This window comes from Bufo bufo, chromosome 2, assembly GCF_905171765.1.
Source record: "Bufo bufo chromosome 2, aBufBuf1.1, whole genome shotgun sequence".
Taxonomy (NCBI): domain Eukaryota; kingdom Metazoa; phylum Chordata; class Amphibia; order Anura; family Bufonidae; genus Bufo; species Bufo bufo.
This window is the reverse complement of record NC_053390.1, coordinates 547,427,231-547,440,972: the sequence shown is the minus strand read 5'-3', so window position 1 is coordinate 547,440,972 and position 13,742 is coordinate 547,427,231. Positions and strand designations below refer to the sequence as shown.

The following is a 13,742-nucleotide window of genomic DNA, read 5'->3' as shown; positions in this document are numbered from 1 at the left end:
AATTCTCACATCTATTTGTCATGTGTTCCGTGGCAAAATCCATGTTCAATCTGCCTTCAATTGATTTTAATAGGAAAATTGCATTGTCTGTTGACAAATGAATTAATTGGAATCCAATTGACAACTCAGTTTAATTGTCTATAAGCTTACAAATCAGAATAAAACGCTCAAATATCAACCCAGCATTTTGATAACCAGTGCTGTTTAATATTGATGATGAATGTCAAGTCAATATAAAAATCACACTAGTAACTTAAAATCTTGATTCAGTCTTAGGCCTCATGCACACGGCCGTTGGTCTATTGCGGCCCGCATACAGCGGGTCCACAATACATGAGCACCGGCCGTGTGCACCCCACATCACAGATGCGGCCCCATTCACTTGGTGTTTCTGTCCGTGCCTACACACCACAAAAACAATAGAACGTTCTATTTTTTACGGTGCAGACGGATCAATGACCCATTCAAGTTGAATGGGTCTCGATCCGTCCCGACCGCTGCACGGATGTTGCCCGTGCATTGGGGACCGCAGATTGCGGTCCACAATGCACGGAATGGCCGTGTGCATGAGGCCTTCAAGAGGTTCTTCCACGACTTTTATATTGATGACCTGTCCTTAGGACAGCTCCTCAATATCAGATCAGTGGGGGGCAGACACCCAGCACTACCACTGATCAGCTACTAGGTGCCACAGCCACCCAAACTAACAGAGTGGGGAGATTCATCAAAAGTGGTGCAAGGGAAAACTGGCTTAATTGTCCATAGTAACGAATCAGATTCCACCTTTAATTTTTCAGAGCTTCTTTGGAAAATGAAAGAATCAAGCTTATTGGTTGCCATTGGCAACTATACCAGTTTTCCATTGCACCACTTTTGATAAAACTCCCACAATGTATGGTGCTGGAAGCTCTGTACACTGTCAGTTCTGTTGGCCGTGACTCCTGGCAACCAGCTGATTGTAGGGGTGTAGGGTGTCAGAACCCCACCAATGGGATAGGTAATCAGTATTGAAGTCCTGGGACTCCCCTTTTAAGGAAACCTGTCGCTTCCAAAAACCATCCCAAGCCGCCAGAAGCGTGTTTCTGACTATCATTTTCTTCCTGAAGGCAGATGAAGCAAAAGCTCTGAAAACGTTCTTTTATCCCCTGCCCAGCGCGTTTCTCCACACATGCTTGAAGTCAAGGGGGCAGTGGCCTCCTTGCTTCAAGTCACGGTAACCATGCCCCCTCGCTGTGACTGACAGCGCTTATGCACGAGCGTTCAGCTGCCTTTGCCGAACAGCCGGTTGTCAGTCACAGCGAAGGGGCAGGGGAGGGGGTGCGGTTACCGTGACTTGAAGCAAGGAGGCCACTGCCCCCTTGACTTCAAGCATGACTAGAAAATCACGCGGGCAGGGGATAAAAGAATGTTTTCAGTGCTTTTGCCTTCAGGAAGAAAACGATCATCAGAAACACACTGCTGGCGGCTTGGGATGGTTTTTGGAGGTGGCAGGTTCCCTTTAGTTAGTCTTATAATTTTCAAATACAACACACATTTGAAGTATCAATTGTGCCTAAAAGCTAAGCTGAGAAGCATTCTCTGAAGGCCATCATCATGGACTTTTAGAGTATGGATATGAAACAGTTTACTCTCTTTAATGAAGGTCTCAAAAAGATGAACACCACCGCCGACTCCAAAGTAATGGGATTTGCTGGCCAGGTAAACTATTCCATCACTAGCCAATAAATTTTGGAAGACCTCATGCAATGCACTGTAGTAAGTAGGATTATATATGGTCTCAGATGTTAGAATAACATCATATTTCACAGGAGGAACCTGATTTAGCATTAACTGAGTAAAATGAGTCCACTCCCCAGAAAAGAAGCGACACTTGGATAACAGTCCGGTCTCAGTGTGGGATTTTTTTGATCTTTTCCCAGTAGGTTCATCATCCATACTTCTGGTTAAGCAGTCACTATCGCAGTTCACCAGAGCGTTGGGAATGGTTATCTCTTCTATTACAGTCCTGTTGTAGTCTTGAAAATGAACTTCTTTGGCTTTTTGTTTCAGGGAAAATAGTCCTAGCAAACCAGCTCCACAACCAAGATCCAGAACCCTTTTATCTTCAAAGCAAACATCCTCATCCTCAAAATATTTTAGAAGATCAAACGTGCACTCCCAGATTTTCATTCCTCCTTCATATACGCCAGAAATAAGATCAGAGTTAGAGGTGATGGACTTCCTCACTAGGTTTTCACCACTCACGTCTGAATTGGACAAGGTCATTTCTACAACGGAAACATTTACAAACTGTAGGCCTGAGCCGCTCTCCACAATTTTATTTTCTAACACACTGCAAACATCTGTAGGAATCTGGTGTTCGCTAGCTGGCGGCAAGGACAGTGTTTTATCGCTAGCGGCACAGCTGGCACTGTGGCTTCCACATTCACTGTTGGCGGCACGCTGCCTTAAGCTCTGGTCATCTAAATTCTCTGGTTGTACGTCATTGTCTTCTTTTATTTTGCCTTTGTCTTCTATTAGGTCTTCTGAACTGCTTTCCGTCTCTACGATATTGAAATTAAATTGAAACGACATTGTACTGAATGGTACTACATAGGAGGTCTCTGAATGAGAATAATGTTCTCCGTTGATGTTCAACGTCTACAGTCCTACAAAAATAGAAAATCACAAATTAAGTTATATACGTAGCAATAAACAATGACAATAACAAGCATTTTTTTTTATTGCATATTCATTTTTACTCACAGTAAGTTTAGGGCTGTTAGGCAAGTATGTAACTTAAAGGGGTTATCCAATATATAAAAAGCCCTCCCATAGGCCAGGCTCCTTGCAATGAATTTACTTATCTAGCTCCCTGCGCCGCTCCTGGTCCCCGCACGGCCGCTGCTGCTTCTCCCCGTGCGCAGATGAAAACATCCGGTGCCTCCCTATCATTGCGGGTGACGCTAGGGAGGCTCGTCCCTGTCACAGTCTGCCATTGGCTGCAATGACACCCCCCCGGATGTTTTTATCCACGCACGGGGAGAAGCAGAAGTGCAGAGACCAGGCACAGCGCGGGGAGCCAGGTAAGTATATTCATTGTGAGGGGCCCGGCACATAGGGAGCATTTTATAGTATTGGATAACCCCTTTAAGCACATAGTGACCGCATAGCGCCACATCATACCCCAGTTGACCTACCAGTGGTGTTTTATGAACCTGCGTTTTTTGTTGCATTGCTTGCGGTAAAAAAAAAACGGCTCCCGATGTCAGCTGAACATGTATGGGAAATATGAAACGTCAGGACTGGCATTTTCATTAAAGGAGTTATCCATTAGTTAATATTCATGACCTTTCCTTAGGATAGGTGATCAATATCAGATCGGCGGGGGTCCTGGCTGTCAGAAGAGACTGGCACTCCTTGTGCGCCGCGGTCTTTTTCTAGGTCATATGACGTCACCGTACATCGGTCACTGAGCCTAGTTGCAGCTCAATATACAATGTGCAGCGCTGTGCGTGGAGAAATGACGGGAGATGGCTGCAGTCACCAGAGCTCCGGGGGGCACGGCAGCTCCCTATAACAACTGATCGGCAGGGGTGCCGAGACTCCCATCCCCACCGATGGGATAATGAGGACCTATCCTGAGGACAGATCATCATTATCTATTCCTGGATAACCCCTTTAATTAAAAGGGAACCTGTCACCATGAAAATGCTAATTAATCTGCAGGCAGCATGTCAGAGCGGGAAGAGCTGAGCAGATTGATATATAGTTTTGTGGGAAAATATTCAGTAAAACTTGTAATTAAAGGGGTATTCCCATAACATACAATGGGGGCATATCGCTAGGCATGTCAGGAGTGGTGAAAGGTCCTCTTAAAGGGGTTGTCTGCTTTTTACTATCGATGGCCTATCCTGAGGATAGGTCATCAATACCAGATCGGAGGGGGTCCGACTTCCAGCACCCCCCGTCGATCAGCGGTTTGAAGAGAAGGCAGCGCTCATACAAGTGCTGCCTTATCTGCTCATTGCAGTGGTGAGCAGTGTAATTACAAGTATGGCGTCCCCATTCACTTCTATGCGACGGCTCCATCTGTTCAAGTGAATACTACAGAGCTGTCCTATAGAAGTGAACAGGGCCGCCATACTGAGCACCGATCCGATATTTATGACAGCTCATCCATAGTAAAAAGCAGACAACCCCTTAAAATATTCTACTCCCTAAATATCCCTTTAAGTCCGTGCCACGTCAATTTATGGAGCAGATTTCCACCAATGACTTCACCTTTTACAATGCAGAGAGTGGAATCTATGGCAAAATCACACAATCCGCAGCGGCGTTTCCGCTCATGGACGTACTCGAGGTGTCAGAAAACACAATGGGGGTCATTTACTAAGATTCGTGTTTCACACTCGTCTTTTACTCCTCTTTTGTGCTGGCGTTGCTGCCAGGAGATGAACACCTTCATCAGTCCCTATTTGAGCACCTTAGTTGCAGTCGTTTTTTTTTGCCAACACATAATTCAAGGCGTAAATGTCGGTAAACGTATCCTGGCCTGCGGCACACCCCTGCCACTCCTACGTGTCAAATGCAACAAAATATTGTCGCACAGGCGTTTAAAAAGTCGCCGTGCAACATTTTACTGCTGTAAAAATGTTAGTAGATGACCCCCCAATAAACCACATATACTCCATTTTGTGGTGCATTGTTTTCATACATCTTCCCCTGTGTTGTGAGAAGAGAATCACCACCTGGGACTTGTAGTTCCACAATAACATGAACATCACAGGCATTAGAAGCAGAACTCCTCATCACTCTCTCCTCCACACTAATAACAGCAAGGAACAACCATTAGAAGAGCCTACCCCTGAACAGGCGCCCGCACGTGGAGCACTTCCCAGGCAGCCACCAACAAGCTCCGAACTAGCTTCATCCCTAAACTCTAAGCCACGCCCATTAGACGAGACCCCGCCTCTTCCCATGACATGCCTACCATTCTAGTCTGACAGCTGTTTAATAAAGTTTTCTGCATTTGAATGGCTTCGCCTTCCTGCTGGAGAAAGGAATTGTGGGAGTTGTAGTTTCCAATCCTTCTCTTCCCCGGGTCTTCCTCTCCCGGCCGACACGGAACTGCAGCAGTTGTAGTTCAGGTTAGTGCTTTATTCGGCTCCTCTGTAGTCTCTGCTCGCAGGAGATGTGGGCTGATGGCATCTGCTTGTTCCCATGAGATTGGACAGGAGTTTCCCCAGCTTCCATTTCCAAGATGCTTCAGTAGAAACCTGCTGACACATTTCAATGGGGTGCCTTTCCCTGCGAGACAATCTAGAGGAAGGAAATAGCAAGAAAACCTTGTGGAAGGCTAGGCACTACTGTATGGCCATGATGAATGAATGAATTGGTGATGTCAGCTTGTTCTCATTATCTGGGGACGAGTGATCACTACAACCCTCATTTGTACTATCTGCACAGGGATGATGCTTTCTGGTGTCGCTGGAACCACATGATCACCTGATGAACAGGAATTTGCTCCTTCATCGTTTGATCACCGACAGTGTTACACAGGCCAGTTACCGGCTTTAAATAAATGTTAATCCCCAATAAGCTGCCAGTCTGTGTAAAAGGACCTTAAGGCCTCATGCACACCACCGTTGCAGATCCGCAAAACACGGATGGCGTCCGTGTACGTTCTGCAATTTGTGGAACGGCACGGACAGCCATTGAAATAACTGCCCTATTCTTGTCTGCAAAACGGGCAAGAATAGGACAGGTTATATATTTTTTTCGGACCACGGAACGGAGCAACGGATGTAGACAGCAGACGGAGTGCTTTCCGCATCTTTTGCGGCCTCATTGTAGTGAATAGGTCTGCATCCGAGCCGTCAAAACTGTGGCTCGGATGCGGACCAGAACAACGGTCGTGTGCATGAGGCCTAAGGCCTAATGCACAGGCACTGACCGCGTGCCTGCGGTTTGTAAAACGCGGACCCATTCACTTGAATGGGGTCTGCAATCCACATCTAACAGTCCGCCCCACAAAAAAAGTAGTATATGCACAATTGTTTTGTGATGCAGAGGCATGGACAGAAAACCCACGGAAGCACTCCGTAGTGCTTCCGATCCGTGCTTCCGTTCTGCACACCACCGTATCTTCCGGATTGTGGACCCATTCAAGTGAATGGGTCCGCATCTGTGGGACGGAGCGCACATGGGCGGTGCCCTATATTGTGGACCTACTGTTTGCGGGCTGCAGTACGGCTACGGTCGTGTGCATGAGGCCTAGACTACACCATGGGGGAGATTTATCAAACCGTGTAAAGGAAAGCTGGCTTACTTGCCCATAGCAACCAATCAGATTCCACTTTTTATTTTTTAGTGTTCCTTTGGGAAATGAAAGGTGGAATCTGATTGGTTGATATGGGTAACTAAGCCAGTTCTGATTTACACCAGTTTGAATTTTATGTAGCACTACTGATTAATTTTTAAAGGGGGCCTGTAACCTCTTCTGACATTTTTGTTTTACTAACTACATGCTTCTGTATCTATTCTCATGACTGTGTGTTGTGCCCTCCCTCTGAATTGTCAGCAGTCTGTAATAAAGGTCTCTCTGAGCGTTACCAGCTTGTGGGAGTGGGGAATCTGACATTATCCAGTCAGCGCTGCCAGTCAGGAATACCCCCCCCTTCCCAAACTGGTAACACTCAGTTGTCTATTTATTCATAACTTTTAGTGGGAATATTATAGGAACAGTGCAACATACAGTTGTAGAGAATTTTCATTGCATGTGGAATGCAAGTGGTCATAGACATGGCAGGAGAGGTGATGCGTCTTCTACTGAGTGACAGTAGCAGTACACAGGATTGCATTCTATTCTTTTAAGGGCATCTGTCAGCAGATTTGCACCTATGACCCCGGCTGACCTGTTACATGTGCACTTGGCAGCTGAAGGCATCTGTGTTGGTCCCATGTTCTTATGTGCCTGTATTGCTGAGAAAAATGATGTTTTATTATATACAAATGAGCTTTCAGGAGCAACAGGGGCGTTGTCGTTACACCTAGAGGCTCTGCTCTCTCTGCAACTGCTGTGTCCTCTGTACTTTGATTGACAGGACCAGGCAGGGTAATGTGATTACTAACGACCCTGTCAATCAAAGTGCAGAGGGTGCAGCAGTTGCAGAGAACGTGAAGCCTCTAGGAGTAACGGCACCGCCCCCATTGCTCTTAAAGGCTTATTTGCATATATTAATACATAATTTTTCTCAGCAATGCGGGCACATTTGAACATGGGACCAACACAGATGCCTTCAGCTGCCAAGTGCACATGTAACAGGTCAGCCAGTGTCATAGATACAAATCTACTGACAGATGCCCTTGAAGCCTCTAGCTGTGGCTTGATAGTTAAATCAATCATCCAGGGAGTTGCAGTGTTATTCATGTATTGCCCATCCCTAGATGCTGTATGGGCATGTTCTCTGCAGCCACCATCCCTGACATCTGCTCTAATGGACCAAATGACTGAACAGTGAGCCCATCATATCGGTCTCATTACATTAAGGTGCTAAATCACTACAGTTGTACATTTTTGGCATGTGGCATGCTATGACGCTTCTTATTTCTGATATTCTCTAGGACCCTTAAGATCAGTCTTCACAATGGCTGCCGACTCCATGGAAATTGATGATGGTCTTTACAGGTGAGTAATGGGCTACTACTAGAAGTAGAGCAGACCAACCGAAATATCACTAATCACAGGGTGGTGCAATGTGCTATGCCACGCCTTAGCGGAGTGGGCACAGGCAGGAGCAGTGATGTGCCCACTCCCATCATCAGTGTTTACAACGGGGGCTCTTCCTGGCATATATGCTGAAGCTGGCACAAACTTTACCACTCTAGTTTCTGCTTCATACCCGGGATGGTCAAAGCGGCTCATGTCGAGCACCCCCTTTTTCTTTGCCCTGATGCTAATGGTTTGGGGCTACCTGAATATATGTTTAAAGTGCTGATATTTAGTTTATTTTTTTAAATTGTTCACACCTTTTACAATTTTTATAGCCGGCAAAGGTATGTCCTGGGTGATACAGCTATGCAGAAAATGGCTCAGTCCCATGTTTTCCTAAGTGGCATGGGTGGACTTGGTGTTGAAATCGGTAAGTGCAACCAATGCCCTTTCCTTATGTTTCAGGACATGTATTCACCAAATATGCAGTTTTGTAATGAAGTCATCCTATGCTTAAAGAGGTTTTCCCAGGCTCCTGGTATTAAAGGGGTTGTCCTGCCATTGCTATTGATGTCCTATCGTCAGGATAGGTCATCAATATCTGATCGGTGGAGGTCTGAAACCCGGCACACCCGCCGATCAGCTGTTTGAAGAGTAGGCAGCGCTCCATGCTGTTCATTACACTGCCCGTCATCTCGGAAGTGAGTGTAATTACAAGTATTAGCTCCAATCACTTGAATGGAACGAGTACTTGAAATTACACTACCCCACCACTCCACAGGAGTTTAATGTTTAATGTCCAGGAGGCGTAGTTTAATGTCCAGGAGGCGGCACCTTGCATGGAACACCGCCTCCTCTTCGAACAGCTGATCGGCAGGGGTCCTGGGTATCAGACCCCCACTGATAAGATACTGATGATAGTTCATCAATATATATGGTAGGACAACCCCTTTAACCCCCCAGAGTGTGTGTGCATGTGTGTGTATATATATATATATATATATATATATATATTATTTTTATTTTTGTACCAATGTATGTTTTTCAAAGTGCTTTATAGAGGAAGTGACTTTACGGGGGAGGATTACAGAAGAATTACATTTTCATATAGGAAAGTATGTAATCCTCCCCCGTAAAGTCACTTCCTCTATAAAGCACTTTGAAAAACATACAAGACGCGCAAGAAAATGGCATTAAAACAATACCAGATGTGCATGCACAATATATTGGCCACAAACACCTAAAAATGATAAATATTGCACAAGTCAGACGATTTTTTAAATATTTTTTTTACAAAAAGAACACCATGTGGCTGTGCCCTTCGTGGAAAAAAGTGCCAGAAAACGTATTAATCAGCCTCAGTCAGTGCAATTGGAAGCCCATCCCCTCAATGTAATATTGTCCCATCTATTGGTGAACGTGTCAGTGGGTCTTTATAGGTCTATGTTTGGTGTTTCTAGTGCAGCTACGATTTGGCTTCAGCCATAATACCTGGGTCCTTCAGAGCAAAATCCACTCTCTTTGGCGTATCTCACCAGAAGTGTCCAGTATTCAGGAGCATTCGGCTGGCAGCTGTTGAAGGTGTATGGACGCCTTTACACTAAAGGGGTCCAGGCATTGCATGGATTGCAGACTGACTCCATGTTTGATGAGGACACCTCAACCACTGCTTTGCCAGTAGCGGCTGATGGGGAGGGAGAGAAGGATTGGTCTGTTGTGTTCTCGGAGAGATAAGCCACTGCCAAAGGTGCCTGGCACGGGCTTTCTTCTTTCTCCTGTTTCAGGACACATGCATGCTCAGCCACACAGGCATGTTTATGGTGGGGGCCAGGAGAGATAGCTATCAGCAGAACAAGCCCTTGTAGCACATGTTCCTACACAGCCCCTTTAAGGCTGCGTTCACACGGGCGAGATTTCCGCGCGGGTGCAATGCGGTAGGTGAACGTATTGCACCCGCACTGAATCCCGACCCATTCATTTCAATGGGGCTGTTCAGATGAGCGGTGATTTTCCCGCATCACTTGTGCGTTGCGTGAAAATCGCAGCATGCTCTATATTCTGCGTTTTTCACGCAACGCAGGCCCCATAGAAGTGAATGGGGTTGCGTGAGAATCACAAGCATCCCCAAGCAAGTGCGGATGCGGTGCGATTTTCACGCACGGTTGCTAGGAGACGATCGGGATGGAGACCCGATCATTATTAATTTCCCTTATAACATAGTTATAAGGGAAAATAATAGCATTCTGAATACAGAATGCATAGTAAACTAGCGCTGGAGGGGTTAAAAAAACAAATAATAATTTAACTCACCTTAGTCCACTTGATCGCGTAGCCCGGCATCTCCTTCTGTCTCCTTTGCTGAACAGGACCTGTGGTGAGCATTCATTACAGGTCAAGGACCTTTGGTGACGTCACTCCGGTCATCACATGGTACGTCACATGATCTTTTACCATGGTGATGGATCATGTGATGACCGGAGTGACGTCACCACAGGTCCTTTACCTGTAATTAATGCTCACCACAGGTCCTGTTCAGCAAAGGAGACAGAAGGAGATGCCGGGCTACACGATCAAGTGGACTAAGGTGAGTTAAAAAAAGATTTCAAAAAATTGAACCCCTCCAGCGCTAGTTTACTATGCATTCTGTATTCAGAATGCTATTATTTTCCGTTATAACTGTTATAAGGGGAAATAATACAATCTACAGAACACCGATCCCAAGTCCGAACTTCTGTGAAGAAGTTCGGGTTTGGGTACCAACCATGCTCGATTTTTCTCACGCGAGTGCAAAACGCATTACAATGTTTTGCACTCGCGCGGAAAAAACGCGGGTGTTCCCGCAACGCACCCGCACATTTTCCCGCAACGCCCGTGTGAACCCAGCCTAACACATCATCACATGGATGGATCCCATGGGGAATACTCGACTTCCCGTACATCCAGCAGCTGCTGGTATACCTGGTACTACTCACGCGTTGTATCTTGCCTTTGCAAAATGGTGTAATTCTGTTAATTTTAGATGCAATAAAGCTGCACCTAGACCGTTGTAACTTGTATGGCTGTTTCTGACATATCGTTTTCTTTGCATTCTAGCCAAGAATATTGTTTTAGCTGGAATAAAGGTAAAAGCACAAATTTCAGTTTTTTTATACTTTCTTATCTTTTTTATGTTGTATTCTTTTCTTGAGCTTGTGACCTATAATATCGGGTATTGCATTTTATCCATTAGGCACTGACAATCCATGACACAAGAAATTGTGAAACCTGGGACCTTGGGACTAATTTCTTTATCAGGGAAGATGATGTCCGAAATAAAAAAAATAGGTATGTGCTTTGTGTAAAGTCCTGCATAATGTCCCAGTAGAGTATGATTTGTATGTGTAGAAGGAACACTATCATGAGGCAAAATGTCTCTGTTTTGGGTTTGTGTCATTATTAACCCCATGAACACCATGTGGAATTCCTTTCTGAATGATTTGTTCTAATGCACTGCAGAGCTGAAACATGCCTTCACCACATCGCAGAGCTCAACCCTTATGTCCAAGTCATCTCATCAACGACTCCACTGGATGAGTCATCGGATCTTTCATTCCTGAAGCAGTACCAGGTTGGTGTTTTTCAGGACTTGCATCATGATAGCCTATCTTAAGGATAGATCATCAGTATCTGATTGGTGGTGGTCCGACTCCCAACACCCCCGTCAATCAGCTTTTGGAAGGCCAAACGCAGTGCTCTCTTGCTATGCCTGTAATGTCACGTCCATTGGTCACATGGTTTTTGTGCAACTCTCAAGTGAATGCGGTTCTTCTGCAATACCAAGCATCGCCACTATACAATATATGGCGCCGTGCTTGGTGTACTATGAAAAAGCCACAAGTCTTGTCCCAGAACTGTGCCCCCTTCAAACAAGTGATCAGCGATCAGATATTGATGAGCTATCATCAGTATTTAAGTCCTGCGAAATCCCTTTAGGCTAATGTCATTCGTTTTATTTATTTTATATTTGTGGAAAATAACTGCACCAATGGAAATAATAATTAATTTGAAGAACTCCACCCTCCAGGGTTTACAAAACAAGGCAAAGAGCAAAACATGATATTCACCTGCTCCATCCACTGCCTTCCCAGTCTATGAAGATCTTCCCTGCAGCAGTGACTTGTACATGCGCACATGACCACTGCAGCCAATCACATGCCTGCATGTACAGCATGAGCCTGCTGAGGCCAGTGATTGTCTTCTGGGGTCGTATGCTCATGTACGCACATCATCATTCCAGGGCAAGTAATCAGACTGGGGGGTGCCACCATGGCTGGGGTATTAAAAAGGTGTTTGTAGAATTATTATTTTTTGCATTCATATTCTCCACTCGTTACCAAATTCTTAAATAGATCTGATCCAAATGTACTGATTATATGTACTGTTCTCTCTTTAGTGCGTAATACTAACTGAAGCAAGGCTTTCCCTGAAGAAACGGGTCAATAACTTCTGTCATGACCAACATCCCCCCATAAAGGTAATGTATACAGCTGACTATAGTAATGGCTCTGCTCTTTGTTCAGGCATCGGTACCATAAGCAGTCTCTTTATTGTATTACAGTTCATCTGCTCAGATTGTTATGGTGTGTGCTCCTATGTGTTTTGTGACTTTGGAGATGAATTTCAAGTCCTAGACACCACGGGGGAAGAGCCAAGGGAGAGCTTTATTTCAAATATAACCCAGGTAAGTGCATTTTTTCAGTTCTTCTGGGTTAAAGTTTACTAAATGCCTGGATAATTATAATAATATTGTTATTATTAATAGTAGTAGTAAAGGCATTAAACCAGTGCCTTCTTCTCTTGCTTACTTCATATTGCAATGGTATCATGAGAAATATATAAAGACATCTTCTGTGTCCAAGGAGATCCTCCATTCCCCCTACTTCTGTTCTGCCTCAGGAGCCCCCATCTCTCTGCCCTGGCTGCAGTGGGAGACCTAATTGTTACCCTGCTCCTTTTGGGCAATCCCAACCCCTCAACCGCCCACCAGACAAAATTGTAAGGAAATAAACTCCTTTGTTCTTTGCTGTTTGGTGTATGTACATGTAGAAAATGCTGCAACCTAATAATGCGCACAAGTTTATTATTCATTTCCGCTATTGTGCTCCATTAACCCCCTTCAGGACCTTGCCATTTTGCACCTATAACGAGAACGGAGCGGGGAGAGCTGTGGCTGGAGGACCCCAGATTTCCCAGGGTCCACCACCAAGCGCTGCTCCCATAGAAGTGAATTGAAGCATACCGCGCATGCGCAGCCCAGGCTCCCGTTCATTTCTATTGGGCTGAGCGCTCGGCTATTTTCGGTGGCCCCATCGAAATGAATGGAGGGCGGCTGCGCAATGCTCCCTCCTTCACTTGCGGGGCTCCGTTCTTGATATAGGTGCGGGTCTCAGAGGTGGGACCCGCACCTATCAGACAATGGGGGTATATCCTAGCGATATGCCCCCATTGTCTGAGATGAGACAACCCCTTTAAGGACCAGGCCATTTTTTGGAAATCTGACGTGTCACTTTATGTAACATAGTAACATAGTACATAAGGCCGAAAAAAGACATTTGTCCATCCAGTTCGGCCTGTCATCCTACAAGTTGATGTGGTAATAACTTTGGAACGCTTTTACTTATACAAGCCATTCAGAGATTGTTTTCTCGTGACACATCGTATTTCATGATAGTGGTAAATTCCAATCAATATATTTCATTTTTATATATTTTTTAATCCCAAATTTACCAAAAAATTGGAAAAATTTGCAACTTTCCAAATTTCTATTTCTCTACTTTTAAAACAGATAGTGATACCTCATAGTTTTTACTTTACATTTCCCATATGTCTACTTCATGTTTGGATCATTTTGTGAACGCCATTTTATTTTTTGGGGACGTTAGAAGGCTTAGAAGTTTAGAACCAAATCTTGAAATTTTTCAGAAAATTTCCAAAACCCACTTGTTAAGGACCAGTTCAGGTCTGAAGTCACTTTGTGAGGCCTACATAGTGGAAACCACCCATAAATGGC

The 13,742-nt window shown here is 44.9% G+C and overlaps 2 protein-coding genes across 3 annotated transcripts in view; one reads left to right on the top strand and one right to left on the bottom strand.

The window, feature by feature from the left end:
* Nucleotides 1–359: 359 nt before the first annotated feature.
* METTL18 (methyltransferase like 18) lies at nucleotides 360–4,933 on the bottom strand. 2 transcript variants are annotated; one of them, XM_040418052.1, is made up of 2 exons: nucleotides 4,845–4,933; nucleotides 360–2,648 (listed from the first exon to the last, which is right to left on the bottom strand). In XM_040418052.1, exon 2 carries the CDS (start codon nucleotides 2,572–2,574, stop codon nucleotides 1,543–1,545), a length of 1,032 nt encoding a protein of 343 aa, XP_040273986.1. In that variant the 5' UTR covers nucleotides 2,575–2,648; nucleotides 4,845–4,933; the 3' UTR covers nucleotides 360–1,542. The 2 variants fall into 2 exon arrangements, with proteins under 2 accessions (XP_040273986.1, XP_040273987.1); XM_040418053.1 differs by having other exon boundaries at nucleotides 4,731–4,847.
* A 151-nt stretch (nucleotides 4,934–5,084) lies between these two features.
* UBA6 (ubiquitin like modifier activating enzyme 6) overlaps nucleotides 5,085–13,742 on the top strand; it is an 89,446-nt gene continuing 80,788 nt past the window's right edge. Inside the window, exons 1-8 of the mRNA XM_040418051.1 lie at nucleotides 5,085–5,129; nucleotides 7,606–7,669; nucleotides 8,029–8,123; nucleotides 10,787–10,815; nucleotides 10,923–11,017; nucleotides 11,189–11,300; nucleotides 12,126–12,206; nucleotides 12,291–12,413. Coding sequence (XP_040273985.1) covers nucleotides 7,629–7,669; nucleotides 8,029–8,123; nucleotides 10,787–10,815; nucleotides 10,923–11,017; nucleotides 11,189–11,300; nucleotides 12,126–12,206; nucleotides 12,291–12,413 — 576 coding nt within the window. The 5' untranslated portion in view covers nucleotides 5,085–5,129; nucleotides 7,606–7,628. The remainder of the gene's footprint in view (nucleotides 5,130–7,605; nucleotides 7,670–8,028; nucleotides 8,124–10,786; nucleotides 10,816–10,922; nucleotides 11,018–11,188; nucleotides 11,301–12,125; nucleotides 12,207–12,290; nucleotides 12,414–13,742) is intronic.